Raw genomic sequence first — 19,835 nt, 5'->3', positions numbered from 1 at the left:
TTTGGTAGATTTGAAGGGCTACCCAAATGAACATATGACATAATTTCATAATAAAGTTGACTGCTTGGAGCTGCACATAACTCATAATAAAAGGAAATGAATTTGGTTTGTGGGTTTGTATTTATGAGAAGATTGAGTGAAGAGTAAGCAACCAAATCTGGAGAAAAAAAATGGCCAAACACAAACAGGACAAGACCTGATGCGGTGGATTTGCGAAGAAGAGGAAGTGGGGTCAAGAGGCAACAACAAAACAGCATGAAAAAATGGAGAAGACGAAGCCAAAAGACATAGACAAACACAGGGGCAGCGGCAGCAGCCCTCCAGTTTCTGTGCAATTCGAAAGGCCCTGTCAGTAATTGCCTGATTGTTTTCTTTACAACACAAATGGTAAAGGAAGGATTCTTCATGGGCTTCGACCCATCACCCTCTTATGGGCTTTGTTTGAATCAACCCTCATGGTTCAGCACTGCTATTGTCGGAACTGATCGCCGGCGGCGGCGGCGGGGTCACCGGGATGACGAAATTAGTCCTCAACACTGTAACGACCATCAGAAACAGAGACACCAAAACAGAGAGGAGAGACAAAAGAAGGGCAATAACATGAGCAGCTTCAGCGTCAACTTCTTTTGCATATTCATTACAAGCCAAAGCAAGAACAGAGAGAGGAAACGAATAAGCCCACCATGCCACACTGAATTTCCTCATGGATTTTCTAAAAAGCGCCGGCCTTGAAACAACGGACACGGCGAGAAAAACAGAGAGAAAGAACAGCATTTTGGAGAAGGTATCAAATTCACCATTAATGGAAGTCCAAGCCAAGCTTGCCATACTTGGAGTTGCAAAATACAAGAAGAACACTGGCCTCAAAGTGGCAGGCAGGCAGTTGCATCCAGACAATCTTTGATAAAGTGTCACAAAAAGTACCAAATAATGTGCCATTCCGATAGAGAACATACAGAGTGCAGTCTCCCGCCACCCAATCACCGCCGCCGCCCAAGCTCCGGCCAAGTTTCCGATCACCGAAAGTTGGTTAGTGGGGTTGGCCACACTAGACAAAAACCTCTTCCCTTTTGTGAACCATTGGCCGTAGATTTTCACATCCAATACAACAATTGGAATCAGAAATACCCACAAGAGAATTTGGTTGGGGAGCAAAGCCTTAAATGGTGAAGATTGAAGCAAAAGAAGGCAAGAAATCCATGGTGCAAAGAGGTAGTTCAAGCCCACTCTATGCAAGAACTCAGATTTAACCAACTTGAAGTGGAAGAAACACCTTAGAATGTAAATGAAGGAAAGAGAAGCCAAAATGAACAGAGCTAATGACCATAACAACAAGAAAGCTGTATTGGGTAGCAAGCGAAGGGTTCGCCTTAGAGAATTTTCGTTTTGAATTGGCTGTTTGAGGATCTTCCATAACAAGGCTTGCCCACAAAGGGACATGCTGATTCTGAAGTAGCCTGCATGGAATTTGGCCAAGAGCTGGAGGAAAACGGATGGTTTCTTAAGTTCATCTTGACCATCCATCTCTATTAAGGATTTATGTGATGAAAACTTGAAGGTTTGTGAATGGGTTTATATAGAAATTGAGGGAAAGGTGGAGCCTTGGGGAGTAACTAAAAAGTTGTTGCATGCGGTGTACTTTGGGCTAGCCATTGTGGACTTTGTGAGCGGAACTTGACTCGCTTTGAACACTTTACAGCTAGACCCAACCAACTTTGAACCATCCTTCGTATGTCTGCAGATATGATATCTGTTCTCTCCAACATTCTCGAATTTAAAAAGACAAAAATGTTACACCATTCCATAGTATCGTAATGATAAACTTTGAAATTCGAATTCCGCACTTGATAACTTGGATATTCCCTTGCATCCTTTTCCCATAGTAGTGTTATCTATGTTTCTAGCTTCATAATAGTGAAGACTAGTCATATGTCGCATCCCACGTAATAATACAAGTCCTATTAGCATGTCATGTAGTGACCTATGTTCCTCTTCCTTAAGAGTGAAAACTATCCTTAACCAACCCAAATCATCCCAACGTGCTATGTCTTCACTCACATGCATCATAAGAAAATTCTCGAGAGATCACCCAGAAAAGAATTGTTCAACTAAAGCATGCTTAACCATAAGTTCCAATAATTGAGCTACTAAGAAGGAATGTGCACCTTTTTGGTATATGTAGTAACTTTCATTTCTATAAGTCTTTTCTCATTTGGATGCGGTCTCGATTTGTTCTTGTACCTATTCTTTGCTTGAGTGTCACAAATATATAGGTAAAGTGTCGTTATAAATAAAACGTTAATAAATATATTCAGATGAATGATTAAGTTGTTTTTCGTTTCAAATTAAGTTCGAGGTCTTCTCGCCGAGCAAAACGCTTTTCATGCATTTTCTTCTCCTTCATTTTTTCTTCTCACTTTTTCCACGTCTAGAAACAAAGAAGACATCATAGACCCATAGAATTTTCACTCTCCATCCTAAACAATGTGGAATGTGTTCATATTGATTTTTCTACTTTCACTATTTTATATTGTTTTTTTCCACACATTGAAACAAAGAAGACTCATTACATACCATATATTTCTCACGAATCCTTTGCTAACCCTAGGTGGACATCATGACGGGACGGAACGATGAATCGATAACTTGAGTTATACTCGTTCGTCTCAAACTAACTACGTTTCGAGCTTTCTACAAAAGCATGTTCTACCATATTGAAAATTACAACAAATAAATTACGTTTTTATACAAACTTACCTTAGCATCAAATGCTACAACTTTTTGTCAACTGCTGCGTGCGTCTTCGAGCATCGAAACGAATTATATGCAACGTCTCGATGCTGTCCTCTTCCGTCTACAATCTCTACCGTTTATGTTGGCAAGAGACTTCACATGGATTTAAAAAACAAGAATATATGTCCATTGGTACGAGGTCGGTTGGAGAAACAAAATAAAACTATGATAACTTATGTTCAAAGTGAATAATATCATACAACAGTGGAAGTCATGACGCATTGGTACGAGGTCATTTTTGTTTTTTCCATTTGACAATGTAACTATGAAATCAACCACTCAAACTCGTGATCATACAAGCGTAGAAAGGAGAGTAGTTCTGAAGAGAATTGCCAAGTTGTAGTGGATTTCCCACACACTATTCCATCATAGACCCCTTTCGCCAATCGTGTTTCCAGTCCATTTTGTAGTTTGATCTTCCTCGATAACCAAATTTATGGCCTTAAAAGACAAACAAAAAAAAAAAACCCCACCGCCGCCATAGCAAAAAAGAGTTGTATATTTCAAAAGAAAGTGTCGCTTTCAGTTTCGTGGATGATGATCTATTTGGTTGCTTTTAAACAAGTAGCTAGACGTACCCACCTTTCCCTTTCTTTCTGTGTTGGTCTCTTTTTTGTGTTCACAGCACTTTTCAATCGCCCAATTGGGTACCTGCTGTATCATACAACAAAAGTGAATTAAGAAATGACAAAAACCCAAGCTTCCTCGAACTCTCTCTGTATTAAAAAAACATGTTCCCGTTCACACCGTGTCTGTTGAGAATTATTGAGAAAGAGTCCCACCTTGGCTAATTTGGAGAATGATCATGGATTTATGAGTAAGGGATACATCTTCTATTGGTATGGTGACCTTTTATCCCCTATTGGTATGGTGACCTTTGAGGAAGCCCAAAATAGAGCCACAAGAGCTTATGCTAAAAGTGAACAATATCATACCATTGTAGGGAGTCGTGGTTCCTAACATGATATCATAGTCATGTTTTTAACTTAGTCATATCAATAGAATCCTCGAATGTCGAATAAAGAATTTGTGAGCCTCGAATATGTAGTCAGAAGTGGTTTAAGTGTCAAACAAATAATGTACTTTGTTCGAGGGTTTCAAAGAAAGGAGTCAAGCCTCAATTAAGAGGAGGTTGTTCGAGGGCTACATAACCCTCGAGGGAGGCTCTATGGTGTACTTTGTTGGAGGAGAGGACTATTGAAGATTGCTGAGAGTGAGTCTTACATTGACTAATTTGGAGAATGATCATAAATTTATAAGTAAGGAATAATCTCCACATTGGCTAATTTGGGGAATGATCATAGATTTTTAAGTAAAGAATACATCTCCATTGATATGAAACCTTTTTGAGGAAGCCCAAAGCAAAGCCACGAGAGCTCATGCTAAAAGTGAACAATATCATACCATTGTAGGGAGTTGTGGTTCCTAACATGATATCAGAGTCATATCTTTAACTTAGTCATATTAATAGAATTCTCAAATGTCGAATAAAGAATTTGTGAGCCTCGAACGTGTAGTAAAAAATAGTGTACTTTGTTCGAGGGTTTCAGAGAAAGGAATCGAGCCTTGATTAAGGAAATGTTGGTAAATCTATGAAGGTTTATGCTCAAAGCGGACAATGAATCTTGAAGATGGTGTGTCGTTCAAGTATACTAAAAGGATGTTTAAATCACAAAAGCTGTAAAGGCATGGCAACAACGTAAAGGATTTAGGGATATTGTGTTTATCTTTTTATGGACCAGATAGTGATGGGTGTGCAAGTAACTTACTTGCCTACGACTCTTCAACGATCAAGATGGCCTATGTACGTCCACTTTGACGTCAGAGTTAAAAGAAAAAGAAAGAGAAAGGAATGAAGTCAGCTGCACAGTAGATTTAATTGGAAGAATGATTGACAAATCATAGTTAAAAGCTGATTGATGAGCAGCTGGGTTTGTTGAAAATTGATCCATTTTCGAACATGGGCTTTCAATAGATCCTCCTCTTACACGTCTCTACGTTGAATTTGTCGCCGCATATGAAGTCAATGATCAAGGGAGGTTCAAATACTTTAGTGCTGATTTCTAACCCACCATGTTTTCGTTACCCTATAAAATCATCGGAGGAGATATGACGACGATAAAGAACAGAAAGAAAGGGGAGTGTAACGCTCCAGTACTCGTTACTCACGAAATATGGTCGAGAAAGATGCGTGTTGACTTACAAACATAAAGGGTGTGGGCACCATCGAGCATACTGACGACGTTAAGGAGCATAAGGATAGGACGTCCTTCTCACATACAAGGACTCGATAAGACAGCATAGGAGACATTGCAAACAATGCATGTAAATGTATAACGTGTCAAGATAGCAAATGTTCAAACCTTGAAAAGTGAATTAGAAACTATTTATATTTATATGAAAGATGGTGCGTCAATAGATGACCTCGCAAGGCATTAACGTGTTCATCGCAGTGACGCCGAGCCTAATGGCACCAACCACTTGTTTAATTGATTTGTCCTCTTTATCTTCCTCTTTTCTTACACGAATATATGGACAAATTGTAACCATTAATGTAACCATTAAACCCTCAAACGGTTGAGGATTATTCGGAGTGGTGTGGAGAGTCGTGATTCTTAACAAAAACCTTACATACATAATATCTGCCATTGTGGAGAGTCGTGATTCCTAACGTGATTCTTAACAAAAACCATACCTACATAATATATGTTATTGTGGAGAGTCGTGATTCCTAACAAAAACACTTTATAAGTGAGAGCCTTCTGGGGGCCATAGAACTTATATTCAAATGGGACAATATCATACCATTGTGGAGAGTCGTACATAATATCTTAATAATGTTATGAATGTATCAGATTAAAATCGAAAAATGAAAAGAAGAAACGATGAAATAGAATATTTTAAACAACTTTTCATAAATTGATTAACAATAATTGAGGAATATTAAACATAGACTAACGTAGAGATTCATGAACTCCACGATTATTCGAAAATAAGAGGGAAAGAAAGCATGAGAAGTAGAATTAGTAAACCAAAGTGACATTGACTTGGATAACAGAATATCCTCTTTCTTGATCGAAAGAGAAGTTGTCAGTGTTAATGAACCCTCTAGCCAGACGGAACTTGCCAGTCCCAGCCACGACCGGAAGCTCTCTATTGAGATCAAATTGTCTACTGGTCCCTTGGATTTCAATGCTGCTCCCATTGTAGGTTCCACTAGTAAACACCAAGGAGATAAGGACGAGGAGGTTTCGCCCGTCCTTCCCGGTGACGACGTAGATGCCTTGAGCACGCCCGATGATTGGAGCACCCTCGTCCGGGATTGCGGTTATGGCATCGTCGGTGACAAAGAAGGTTCCGAAGTCGGTGTAGTTGAGTGTCGAGCCGGGGAGGCCGACGACGGGGAAGAAGGTGGTGTTGGGACCAAAAGCATAGTCTTGGAAGTAAATGGTGAACTTGGTTCTTCTGGCTTCAACCGAAAGAAGCAAGGTCATGGACATGGAAGCAGCCAGGCATAGAACTAAGATGGAAGGGATCTTGTTTTGAGCCATTTTGGTATACAACAAAGCTGACTCAACAAGTTCTGTGGATTTTTGTTCAGCGTTTTGGCCCCTATTTATATAATTTCAATGGCTGCCTTTTTCTTTAATTATTATTTTGCTCATTTTTAAAGAAAAATAAAGTTTTACTTTATCAATTCAATTAAGCAAATTTAATAATCCATTCAAGTCTTAAATCTGGACCAATCAAATCGAAGGAATTTTAGTTTATCACACAACTCTTTCAAAAATATTTTAATTTTTTTTGAAATTTTTTTAAATAATTGACAGTATAATTAAAATGGTTTCTAGAAAAGTCATTAAATTAGACTAAATCAATTCTGCTAAATTATTATTATTATAGGAACCATAAAATCTCAACTTTGAACATTCAATTTCAAACTTTGAACAACACTTCAAATCAAATTACTTTTATTATTTATTAGTATTTAATCTCATTCATTCACTAATTTTCTTTTTAACTATCTTAACTGTTTTTTAAAGGTACCAATTAAGAAATTAATTTTTTTTTTAAAAAAAAACTATTTTTCTAAATCTATATGTACATTTAATTTTACTTATTTCCCATGTCTTTGGTTTCTTTTTCTCGAATTTAATCGTACTATTGACTTTAAATTATAATTATAAATATTAAATAAAATATTCAAACAAAAAAGTTGTAGGAAAATGACCTATAAATTTAAGAATAGAGATATTTCATTCCTTTGATGTCTTTTTTTTTATTATTATTATTATTATTATTATTATTACTATTAGAATTGAATTCAAAATATAAAATAGTGTCCTTTTCTCATTCTTATTTCATTATGAATTTAGTTTAAATTAAACTTCGTTTTTTTTTTAATTATTTCATTTTAACTTTGAAAACTTATTTGAGACAATATATATAAGCTTTTTCCATTAATTCATTAACATTTTTTTATTTTGTATTCGAATCGCACAACAACTCGCACACTTAGATGAACACAAAGAAATAGGAGAGAGAAAATGCAACAACTCTGGCTAAAGGATTTGTATTCCTACGTAAGATAATACAGAAAATATAGAAAATACATTTTTAAAGTTATAAAGAGATATATATAGTTCAGTTTACTATATATAGTTTTAACAGCTTTACCGGATCGGATATAATGGTTAGTAGCAGACATAGAATACATGGGAAGCATATATATTTCTTAAAGTTTTTCTAAAGAGTATAAAAAAAATTGCAAACTTAGAAATATTGTCTTTATCCATTGGCCTTTATTTAATTAGTTTTCTTTGATTGCACAGAAATTCAAAAGTCAACTTATCCACCGAGCTGGAGCATGCCAAACTAAGTTGACCAGAATTCAGTGTAGGGATAAGGAATTTTTAATTTTTTTTTTTTCAATTCTAGAAAATTATAATTTATTATAGATATTTTTAAAACAACATATTAGCGTGTAAATAAAGGATGAAAAATTAAACTTAAAGTTGAAGCCTATTAGTATCTTTTTCTTTTTTTTTTAATAAAAATACTAATAATAAAAAAAATTTATATATTCCTTTTTTTTTTTAAATATTGAATGGTTTTTTTATTTTTCTTTTCAGTTATAGTATTATGTAAGAATATGTTGATTGAAACATTGTTATAGTCTATATTTGAATTATTCGATTTAAATGATAAAAAAAATATAAAATTATGTAAATATTAAGATCATTACCATCATCCTATCCTATTCAATCAACATTTACTAAATTAAATTAAAATTACATATTTGACATCGGATTTAGGATAATGTTGTTATATATTTAAATTGCAAATGGAGTTTAAATTAGACAGGTGCTTAAATATAGAATAGAAAGTTACTTGGAAAAGAAAATAATTGTTAATCAGTTCTACGTAACCTTTATAATTGTTAAGTCGTATATGAATTTGTTATTATGAATTTATAAGTAAGGAATATTATTTCCATTGATATAAGTTTTTTTTTTTTTTTTTATTTATGTTTAAGTAGGCAATATCATACTATTGTATAGGTTGGTGATTCTTAACATGGTATCAGAGTCATGTCCTTAACTTAACCATGTGAATAGAATTCTCAAGTGTCGAACAAAAGGCTTTTGGTAATATAATGAAAACTTTATACGTACATCATACCCAATTGAACACTTTTATTTTTCCTCGTTTCTATTTCAATTCCATTTTAAATTCACACATGGGGTTGACTATTTATAAAATCGAAGCATTACGATTTTTTAATTTAAATAGATTGCGTTTTACTTGAATTCTATATCGATAAAAAAAAACTCACCTTTAGTATTAATTATCATGGAAATAGTAATGTAAATGCTAGAGATAAAGTTTAAACTGTTATTAAAACTATGTATTACACGTATATATTATTATTTAGAAAGGGTTTGACCTTCTTGGTATGCTCGAGAATGCCTCCCTAGTGAAAGTTTGTGATTAATACATAATTTGTTGAGGATTATTGGAAGTGAGTCGTTAATTTAGTGGAAGATTATGGGTTTACAAATGAGGAATACTCTCTCAATTGGTATGGGGCATTTTAGGGAAGCCCAAAGCAAAGCTATGAGAGCTTATGCTCAAAGTGGACAATATCATACCATTGTGGAAGCAAAGCCGTGAGGAATACTATCTCCATTGGTATGAGATCTTTTGGGGAAGCCCAAGGCAAAGCCATGAGAGCTTATGCTTAAAGTGGACGGTACGAGGTCTTTTGGGGAAACCCAAAGCAAAATCATGAGAGTTTATGCTTAAAGTGGACGGTATGAGGTCTTTTGGGGAAACCCAAATCAAAGTCATGAGAGCTTATGCTCAAAGTGGACAATATCATACCATTATGGAGAGTCGTGTTGGTCTAACATTATTAAAGTTTCTTAATTATTTTTAATAGCTTTTACCATATATATGAATTATGTCCCACTTTATATAACTTAAGAAATTTAAAATACACCAATTCATTAATCATAACTATTCACATTAACGTGACAGGTGATGTATAAAAAATGATTATGTAAATTATTTTAATAGTATCTTGTAAAGTAATATAAACGATAATAATGATTTTAATCTTTTTTTTGAAAGCTCAAGTATTTTTTAATATTGTTTATTTATTCAAGCTTCCCCCACTCCATCCCCCCATTTTTTCATTATCGATGTAAGCAATGAGAGTATACGAAAATAGTGTCGATGGAGGTGTTGGGTATGTCCAATGGCCCATATTCTCTTGGGCCGAAAGATCATATACAATTGGGCCTTCTTTAGATCTAACCGACAGGCCCATACTTGCATGTACGTCGCATCATAGCAGCCATCAGTCAAGAATTGAAATAGGTCTCTAAACTATGGTAGACATAAAAGGCCCAAATTTATGAGCTTTTTTAGAACAATAAATATGGATGAGAGATTTCCTCGATAAAACCTCATTAAAAAAAATACATACATATTGATATTTACAACAATAATATCTTCAAATCTTATATTTGAGTTAGTATTTATGTAATAGCAACTTTGATATGTTACATATGGTTGTTAGCTTCAACATTTTTAAGACACGTCTATTAAGAATAAGTTTTCACACTCTTATAAAAATAAATTCGTTCCTATCCATATGGGATCTCTACTTGTGTTTTCACTTTTCATATATTCGAAAATTATATATATATATATAAACATGGGTAGTGTCATCGATCAACGTATATAAAGAAAATTAATTGTAATGTGATGTGTTACAAATAATTGAGAAGAGGAAGGTGAAATATTAATTATGAAAAAGGAAAGGAACGATGTCCACGTCCACATTTAACATCAAACTTGATGAGAGAGTTAAATTTAAAATATTACAAAATATCCATTTGGGGATTTTTTTTTTTTTTTTTTTTTTTTTTTTTTTTTTNTTTTTTTTTTTTTTTTTTTTTTTTTTTTTTTTTTTTTTTTTTTGGAACAGATTATGAGAGTGAAAATGTAGCATCGAACTTAAGAAAGATTACAATAGTTGAAAACATGAACGTATGCATGAACTATCTGTAGAACGGGATAGGGTTTTAATGACCGCCACCACCTCCTCCACCAGACCCAGACCCCACACCCACGCCATGGCCAGATCCACCACCTATTCCTACTCCAATACCTATTCCGATTCCAAACCCTCCTCCGTGACCAACACCGGAACCGCCTCCAATCCCACCTCCTCCTCCGGCTCCTCCACCTCCTCCGATTCCTCCACCGGCTCCAAATCCACCTCCATGACCAGAACCTCCTCCCAGACCACCACCACCACCACCACCACCTCCTCCTCCTCCGCCGAGACCACCACCACCTACACCTCCGCCGGCTCCAAAGCCTCCACCATGGCCTGATCCACCACCAATGCCACCACCTCCTCCACCGCCACCGCCTCCTCCTCCTCCTGCACCTCCACCAATCCCACCACCAACACCTCCTCCAGCTCCAAAGCCTCCACCATGGCCTGATCCACCACCAATGCCACCACCTCCTCCACCGCCACCGCCTCCTCCTCCTCCTGCACCTCCACCAATCCCACCACCAACACCTCCTCCAGCTCCAAAGCCTCCACCATGGCCTGATCCACCACCAATGCCACCACCTCCTCCACCGCCACCGCCTCCTCCTCCTCCTGCACCTCCACCAATCCCACCACCAACACCTCCTCCAGCTCCAAAGCCTCCACCATGGCCTGATCCACCACCAATGCCACCACCTCCTCCACCGCCACCGCCTCCTCCTCCTCCTGCACCTCCACCAATCCCACCACCAACACCTCCTCCAGCTCCAAAGCCTCCACCATGGCCTGATCCACCACCAATGCCACCACCTCCTCCACCGCCACCGCCTCCTCCTCCTCCTGCACCTCCACCAATCCCACCACCAACACCTCCTCCAGCTCCAAAGCCTCCACCATGGCCTGATCCACCACCAATGCCACCACCTCCTCCACCGCCACCGCCTCCTCCTCCTCCTGCACCTCCACCAATCCCACCACCAACACCTCCTCCAGCTCCAAAGCCTCCACCATGGCCTGATCCACCACCAATGCCACCACCTCCTCCACCGCCACCGCCTCCTCCTCCTCCTGCACCTCCACCAATCCCACCACCAACACCTCCTCCAGCTCCAAAGCCTCCACCATGGCCTGATCCACCACCAATGCCACCACCTCCTCCACCGCCACCGCCTCCTCCTCCTCCTGCACCTCCACCAATCCCACCACCAACACCTCCTCCAGCTCCAAAGCCTCCACCATGGCCTGATCCACCACCAATGCCACCACCTCCTCCACCGCCACCGCCTCCTCCTCCTCCTGCACCTCCACCAATCCCACCACCAACACCTCCTCCAGCTCCAAAGCCTCCACCATGGCCTGATCCACCACCAATGCCACCACCTCCTCCACCGCCACCGCCTCCTCCTCCTCCTGCACCTCCACCAATCCCACCACCAACACCTCCTCCAGCTCCAAAGCCTCCACCATGTCCTGACCCACCACCAATGCCACCTCCGCCTCCGCCTCCTCCTCCTCCTCCACCACCTCCTCCAGCTCCTCCACCAAGACCTCCTCCTGCTCCAAAACCTCCACCGTGACCAGATCCACCGCCAATACCGCCACCGCCTCCTCCACCAAGTCCACCTCCACCACCAGCACCACCTCCTCCCCCGCCTCCAAGACCACCACCTCCACCGCCACCTACTCCCCCACCACCTCCAAACCCTCCACCCGATCCACCACCAAGTCCTCCACCTCTACCACCACCAAATCCACCACCTCTCCCGCCACCAAAACCACCTCCCCTACCGAAACGAGGTCCACGTCCTCCAAATCTGCCACCACAGCGCCTGCCCCAACAGTCATCATCCCTGAACCTACTCTTATCAAGCTTGTCATCTCCAAGAGCAATAGCACTCAAATGGAGCACAATGCAGAGGGCAAGAAGCCCAAGAGAAACCCATTTTGGAGAACCACCCATGGCTACCTAGCTCACTGTCTTCCCCTGCTCACAAGCCTAAGACTGCCTGTATATATAGATATATATATATAGGCTTCACCTCCCATCCCAACATAATTATTCAAGTGGCTCTTGCTCATGAGACGCGTTGGACCGTTGGGGGGTTGCCCAAATTCATTTAATGATAAAGCTCAATAACATGGGTCACAAATCTGAACCCTTTGACTCCAATTATACACACCCTTTATCCCTATCAACAAACTCACCGGCGACGGAGTCAACTCCCGGCCGACAATGTGGCAGTGACAAACCATTAGTGTTGGATATTCAAACCCCATGTGAAATTTAAGGTTGGGTTCAGTTGGGGCGATCGTCGGTATGCTACAATAAATGAACAAAACCCTATTATTGTTCGAGATTGCAACTTGCATGGAGGAATTGACCTAATCAATATTATGTCTAATAAATTCATTTTTCATGATGTAAATATAGTGTACCTTCATATTTATTTGCTTAAAACATCAATTTTAACTTAATTCTTGTCCAAGGTGCTATTGGAAAGGTTTGAATTTTGAGTTTAATTTACATCTCTCTCGATTTCAAAATGTTACATTTGCATCTTTGAGTTACGAGTTTCGTTTTCGTATGATCTCTGCCCAAGATTTAGATCAGGATTTAACACTTGAGGACTCCGACATTCTTCTGCATCCCCTACAACAGGATCACGGTACCTACTTCTCGCTTCTTAAGAGTGAAGATTATCCATACAAACTAACACAGGTCCTTCTAATATGTTTTGTTCTCCCTCGTAAGCATCTTAGGAAGACACCCAATATAAAATTCCTGAAAGTAAAACATGTTTAACCATAAAGTTCTTATGATTGAGCAACCCAAAAGTACTAACTACTAACTTTTATTTTCTTTAACCTTTTTTTAGTTATCCTATCCTCATAATCGCTCTCATTCACATGTACTTTTCTTTGCTCGAGTGTAACAATGTAAGATTTTGAAATCGTAGATTAAATAAAAACTAGACTTAAAAAGCGAAGAAACAACTATTATTTCTCCCATACTTGATGTCACATTTATTTGCCTTTCAATAAACACATCTATAAGGCTTGTTCATATCTTTACAAATTAATCTTTGAAACCCCACCGGTTAGGAGCAATAATTGAAAGGTATTCACAGTTTGGAAATAAGAAATTAATATTGACATTAGAAAAGTTCAGCTGATTCATGTCGGAAAAAACCCATCCTTCTGCATCCATTCACCAACTTACAAGTGTCCCATTTCTTTGAATTTCCCATGACGTCTTTGGTACGCAGCGTTATGTTTTGTCTCTCAAAGATTGAGCACTAAAAATCATGGAAAACATATGCTTCCAACAACAACACTGCCGTTTCGAACTTGTCCCTTCTTCCTTGTTGTCAATTGCAGAAGAATGAAGCTTTCAGCCCCTTCTTCCTTGTTCATATAACCTCTCACAATCCATGCCAAATTCCTCCTAAAAAACTAAGAACCATTATCTAAGATTGCATATTGGTTAGAGAAGGAAACGAAACATTGCTTCTAATAGTATGGAAACCGACTATGAGGCTGACGACAATACATAACCGGTCAAAACGGACACTATGTTTAGGCTGTTACAAATGGTATTAGAACTACTCCCAAAGAGTGGATTTGTGTGATGTCCCATAGTGATTGGGGAGGAGAACAAAAACATCGTTTATAAGAGTGTGGAAACCTTCATCTAGCAAATGCATTTTAAAGCTTGGAGGGAAAAAGCCCACTGAGGTCCCCTCAACGGAAAGCCCACGGAGAACAATATCTGCTAGCGGTGGACCTGGGGCGTTACAAATGGTATCAGAGTCAGACATTGAACAATGTGTCAGCCTTTTCGCTGTTCCCCGAATAGGGAAGACACGAAGCGGTGTGTCAGTAAGGACGCTGGCCCCAAAGGGGGATGGATTTGGTGGCGGTCCCACGTCGATTGGAGAAATGAATGAATACCAGTAAGGATGCTGGTCCGGAAGGGGGTGGATTGTGATGTCCCACATTGGTTGGGGAGAGAACAAAAACACCCCTTATAAGCGTGTGGAAACCTTTCCCTAGCAGACGTCTTTTAAAGCCTTGAGGGGAAACCCGAAAGAAATCTTCTAGCAGTGGACCTGGGCCGTTATTATTTGTGAGATTCCAAATCGGTCAAGAGAACCTAAGCTCCCAAGTGATAGATTGTGAGATCCCACCTCGATACGAAACATTAATGGGCTCATTGAGCAAGACAACAATTGGGCTAGGATTATGGTTACTCGGCCATGATGCTTTGGGCCAGGGACTACTGAAACCAAACCTTCTCTCTCGGCCCATTTTCAATTACGGGCCTCTCATCTTCTCTTCTTCACGCAGAATTGTCAATATATATATATATATATATATTGGGGAATCCCATATTTTCTAATATAGTAACAGAATTATGATGTTTCAAATATGGTAAATTTTTTAAAGCTTTCTGGGCACCTTTACATACTCTCTCCTAATTTCATATATCTCTATATTTATAATTTTAATATATACTACATCAATCATAGACTTAACAAAAATAAAATAAAATTGTCGATAAATAAAATAAAGTTTAAGCAAAATCACCTTTTCGATTTTTATAACTTCGATCGACTTCATCAATTAAGGTATAAATTCAAATTTACAAGATAAATTAAAATTAGTGAAATTATTATTTTAAAAATGGCATTATAAATGTGAATAGAAATTCATACCTTAAATTGAGATAATACTAACGCCTTAACCAAAGTTTGACTTTTTAAGATTAAATGTATTGGGTCTTTTAAAAATTACAATATATTTTTATAGACGCACTCTAATATTTATACAAGTATGCATACGAATGAGTGATGAATTATTTGTATATAAATACTTTTTTTTTTTCCTAAAATTATTCATAATTAAATTTCATTTTAATCTAAAATACATTCCAATTACAAATGTGGATCATTTAATATAGTCAAAAACCAATACAGAGTGAAATGGAAAGATATTTACACTAAGAATAATAATAAAAACATTAGAAAATTATTAATGGCAAAAGAAATAATATTCGCATCATAACGAGCGTTATGGAATTTGTCTTGTGTTTTTTGGACGACCGTTGAAATATACTTTTTTGACTTTGTATCTACTGAGCTTCAAAGTGTCAATCAGTCTATCTCCAGTAAAAAAATTTATATTTAAAAGAAAGGAACACATATTTGTCGGGTAGAAAATAAAAATAAAAATAAATCTAATATTATAAAATGGATATTATTAGACAATTATATTATATTATATAGCATGAAATGGTTAAAACCAACGATTGTAAGGATAATAATCTCACAATATTTAGGGTTTTTACGGTGAATATGTTATCCGAATTACGGTTGTGATTTTATGTAAAAAGTTTTATTATTTATTTTTGTAGTGAAATACCGAGAAGGCCAATGAGAAGGATAAATGAAAAGGAAGGGAGAAGGGCAAAAATGGAAAGGGAAAAGGCGTGGACGGACGTAGCATTTAGCATGCAATCCGGAGCGAAATGGCAGCTCCTACCTCTAAATAAAGCCACTCTTCATTTCTCTTCCTTTCTCACTCTCTTTCTCTTCTCCTTTCTTTCTCTTAATCAAAATTACTCTTTTTTTTTCTTTCTTTTTTTCTTTTTTTTTTTCTTCTTCTTCGTGTTGTTCTTCCTGTTTGGTGCCACTCTTTGTCTCTACATACAATAGAAATACAAATAGAAACCCAAAATAAAAGGGTTCAAAATTCCGTCGAGGGAATTAGAGCTTGCAAAGACGGGGGGTTTTTTTAATGGGTGGTGGGGATTAATTAAAATCTCTTCTTGGAAATCTAATTATAACCAGCATTTCCAATCACGGTCCACGAAGGAATTTTGTGGGCTGGTTGAAGAAGGAAAAAGAAAAAGAAAAAAGAAAAAGGAAAAAAAAAAAAGAAGAAATTCGAGGCGAAAATGGTTGAGAGCAAAGGGGAGAAAGGGAGAAGCGAAGGGGAGCATCATCATCTTGTTGGCGGCGACGGCGGAGGGAGGGCGTTGAAGAAAGGACCGTGGACGGCGGCGGAAGATGGGATCTTGATTGAATATGTGAAGAAACACGGTGAAGGGAATTGGAATGCGGTTCAGAAACATACGGGATTGGCTCGGTGTGGGAAGAGTTGTCGGCTCCGTTGGGCTAACCATTTGAGGCCTAATCTCAAAAAGGGTTCTTTTTCTCAGGAGGAAGAAAGGGTCATCATTGAACTTCATGCTAAACTTGGCAATAAATGGGCTCGCATGGCTGCTCAGGTGAGTTCTTCTTCTTCTTTTTTCTTAATTGTTCATCCTCTGTTCTTTATGTCTCTGTTTCACCAATTTTGCCTTTTCTGGTTTTGTGCATTATTTCGCTGATTGTGACCTCTAATCCTGTCTCTTTTCAAAATTTTAAAAATATACATCATTGTTTAATTGGTTTGTGATTCTCTGTGTCGTCAACTTTTAATTGATTTCGAGTTTGATTTTGTCTTCTACCTTTGACTCTCAATTCCGCCATTAATTCTCGACTGAAATCTTCGTCTCTGACACCCAGTTTTTGTGTTGCAGTTACCTGGAAGGACCGACAACGAAATTAAGAATTACTGGAACACCCGAATGAAGCGTCGCCAAAGGGCCGGTTTGCCGCTTTACCCTCTTGAAATTCAGCAGGAAGCGATGGCGTTTCATCTCCAGCAACACCAACATCACCACCACCACCACCAACAACAACAGCACCACTCTTCCTCTGCTGCCGCGGTTGCCACCAACTTCTCTGCCATTCGACATAAACCCGATTTCAACAACCACCCAAATTCTGTTTCGATCTTCAACTTCTCTTCGTCAATCAATAATTCCCCGAAGAATTTCAGCGATGGGTCGTCGTTTTATGCGGCACCCACGAGCCAATTCAAGTTTTTTCCCGAAAATAACAACGGCGGTAGATTTGCTCTGCCTCTTTCCCCTGTTTCTCCATTTTCACAAATTGGGCAACAGATGAATCAATCCCTCTCGACCCCACCGCAGGCCTCCTTCCAGTTGAATTATGGAGATAATTATGTGTGTAATTCTAATTCGGGTCTGAATTCGATGATTCTTGGAGCTCCGTACCATCACCTGATTCCGGGGTTGGAAACAGAGCTTCCTTCAATCCAAACGCCGCCGCTCTCCACCACTCCGGCCTCCTCCGGGACAAGCGGCGGCGATGGGATCATGGTGGGAACAAACAGTGGATTGCTTGACGTTGTACTGCAGGAGGCCGAAGCTCGGTCTCGTAATGAGAAGCAGTCGAAAGAAGAAACCTCCTCCGCCGGGGATCTGAAACAGAGGACAGAACAAGGATCTACAGAGGAAGATGATGCTAATTTACATGTAGAATCAGTTTTAGGAAGCAGTGGCGGAGAGGAGGCCGCCGCCGCCGCTGAAAATTATTCCGATGAGTTCAGCTCCTCCTATTCATCATCTCGTGAGTTTCTCAATCCTTGTGCAAAATTTTACCTTCTAAACCTTTGGATAAACTAAATTTTAATCAATTAATAAATTCACAAAATATTGCTAATTTTTAATATATTGAGCTTAAATGTGGGAATTTTAAACGATGATCAAAATGGGAGGGGAAAAGTTAAGTTTTTAATTATTCCACATAATATTTATTGAATATAAAGACAACCCTCGTACGGTTTGAGTAACCTTTCGAAGCAAATACAGGAAAGAAACCAAGAATGGAACAATTAGAGGAGATGAACTCAATGGACGACGATGACTTAATGAGCCTACTCAACAACTTCCAATCGGGAATGCCGGTGCCAGAGTGGTACCCTGGCAGCAGCGACGACGATCTCGGCATCAACCTGCACAATGGGCCATCCTTGCGAGAATTGAATGGCAACGGAGAAGAAGACGATCAACGGCAGAAGGTCGCTTCGCCATCGACGGTTTCATCGTCGCGGGTGCTCGAATGGAGCCTTGGGTCGTCTTGTTGGAACAACATGCCCAGCATTTGCTAGGGGATGGATGGGAGCTTCCATTGAAATCGGCGTATCATTCCTTCAACAAGGCAAAAATGGGATACAAAGTTGTGAATTTTGTGTAAGGGTTGAGATGAATCTCTGTTGGTTTCATTGGGTTAGTTTGTGTTCAATCTTTTTCATATGGGTTTTACATATGTGCTGGTTTGAAGGTGTTTATGTGCATTAGCTAGTTATACATATCAACAAAAAAACTTTACTTTGTAATGCATGCTGTAGTTTAGCTTTAGAGTTATCAATTTACGAACTAAACCATACGAAACATAGCTTGTTGTATATATCCTCTTTCATACCAAAATTATATTTACTCGATCATACTATCCATGGACTCGCATAAAAATATCATCTTTTAAATAATATTTATGAATCAAGATTGGATTAAACCATAGTTTAATTTCTTTCTTTTATGAAAAAAAGAGTGAGAATATGAAAATAAGGAGTAATAATTAATTATTGAGAATGTAAATTGGTTTATTAATTTTGGGTCGCCACCCTCCTCACAAAAGGCCAAGAAAATAAAAAATAAAATCCAAATTGGAGAAAAGGATAAGAACTATTTTGGAGGAGTGTGAATGGTCAATGGGTATCCATGCATTTCACTTTTTTGGAGAATAATCTCATTTAATGAAAGTTTGTAACGTAGTTGGATTTAATATTATACTATTAAGAGGTGTTTTTAAAATTATGAGGTTGACGGTAATATATGACGGGTCAAAGCAGACAATATTTGCTAACGATGAGTTTAGACGGTTAAAAGAAATATCATTGATATATAAGTAAGTGACATTATCTTAATTGATATTAAGCTAGACAATATTATACCATCGTTGGTATCCATTGTTTCTATATGTGATATCAAAGTCATGTTTTTATCTTAACTTAGTTATGTCAATAGAAGTTTTTACGTATGAATTGACGTAAGATTGTTATATTTGTATTAACTTAGTTATGTCAATAGAAGTTTTTACGTATGAATTGACGTAAGATTGTTATATTTGTATTGTAGGTTTAAAATGGCATTTCTAAAGGATAAACAAAGATTGCATGTAGAATTGGTTAAGTGTTGGTCATGCCACCCCATTTCAAGCCATTGTTTACTCATGCACCAACCTTGTGTGTCTCCTTAGCTCGAGCTCATTTTCAACGTAAACATTCTCTCTTTCTTACTTTTTTCTTCCTCAAACATTAACATAATTGTGGCCAATATTATTTTTATGTTTGTAATACAAATATTTTATTCTTTTAATTTTAGAAATGGATCAGGTGCAATTGAAAAGATGGCCCAATAATGGTTGGGCCTCATTGTATTGCTTAATGGGCTTGACCCAATGAATTTATAACATCTCGTGGGTCCATAAGTTCAACTATATTCATGTGGGTTATTTTGTCTATATTTAAAGCGTTTTTTTTTTTTTTTTTTTTTTTTTTT

The 19,835-nt window shown here is 38.2% G+C and overlaps 3 protein-coding genes across 4 annotated transcripts; 1 reads left to right on the top strand and 2 right to left on the bottom strand.

The window, feature by feature from the left end:
• Positions 1 to 19: 19 nt before the first annotated feature.
• LOC111455520 (S-type anion channel SLAH4-like) lies at positions 20 to 5,442 on the bottom strand. Its single transcript, XM_023097237.1, has 3 exons — positions 5,218 to 5,442; positions 3,376 to 3,444; positions 20 to 1,551 (listed from the first exon to the last, which is right to left on the bottom strand). Exons 1-3 carry the CDS (start codon positions 5,440 to 5,442, stop codon positions 454 to 456), a joined length of 1,392 nt encoding a protein of 463 aa, XP_022953005.1. The 3' UTR covers positions 20 to 453.
• Positions 5,443 to 5,689: 247 nt separating this feature from the next.
• Positions 5,690 to 6,374, bottom strand: LOC111455198 (dirigent protein 22-like). The gene has a single exon (XM_023096768.1). The coding sequence runs from the start codon at positions 6,342 to 6,344 to the stop codon at positions 5,817 to 5,819; it is 528 nt and encodes a 175-aa protein (XP_022952536.1). The 5' UTR covers positions 6,345 to 6,374; the 3' UTR covers positions 5,690 to 5,816.
• A 9,653-nt stretch (positions 6,375 to 16,027) lies between these two features.
• LOC111455194 (transcription factor MYB101-like) lies at positions 16,028 to 18,594 on the top strand. 2 transcript variants are annotated; one of them, XM_023096763.1, is made up of 3 exons: positions 16,028 to 16,655; positions 16,950 to 17,844; positions 18,087 to 18,594. In XM_023096763.1, the coding sequence occupies exons 1-3, from the start codon at positions 16,323 to 16,325 to the stop codon at positions 18,383 to 18,385; spliced, it is 1,527 nt and encodes a 508-aa protein (XP_022952531.1). In that variant the 5' UTR covers positions 16,028 to 16,322; the 3' UTR covers positions 18,386 to 18,594. The 2 variants fall into 2 exon arrangements, with proteins under 2 accessions (XP_022952531.1, XP_022952532.1); XM_023096764.1 differs by having other exon boundaries at positions 16,551 to 16,655; positions 16,936 to 17,844.
• Positions 18,595 to 19,835: the final 1,241 nt, after the last annotated feature.

The sequence above is a fragment of the Cucurbita moschata genome, unplaced genomic scaffold (assembly GCF_002738365.1).
Source record: "Cucurbita moschata cultivar Rifu unplaced genomic scaffold, Cmos_1.0 Cmo_Scf00017, whole genome shotgun sequence".
Lineage (NCBI taxonomy): Eukaryota > Viridiplantae > Streptophyta > Magnoliopsida > Cucurbitales > Cucurbitaceae > Cucurbita > Cucurbita moschata.
Note: the sequence above shows the minus strand (reverse complement) of the source record. Positions and strands in the feature narration are given on the sequence as shown.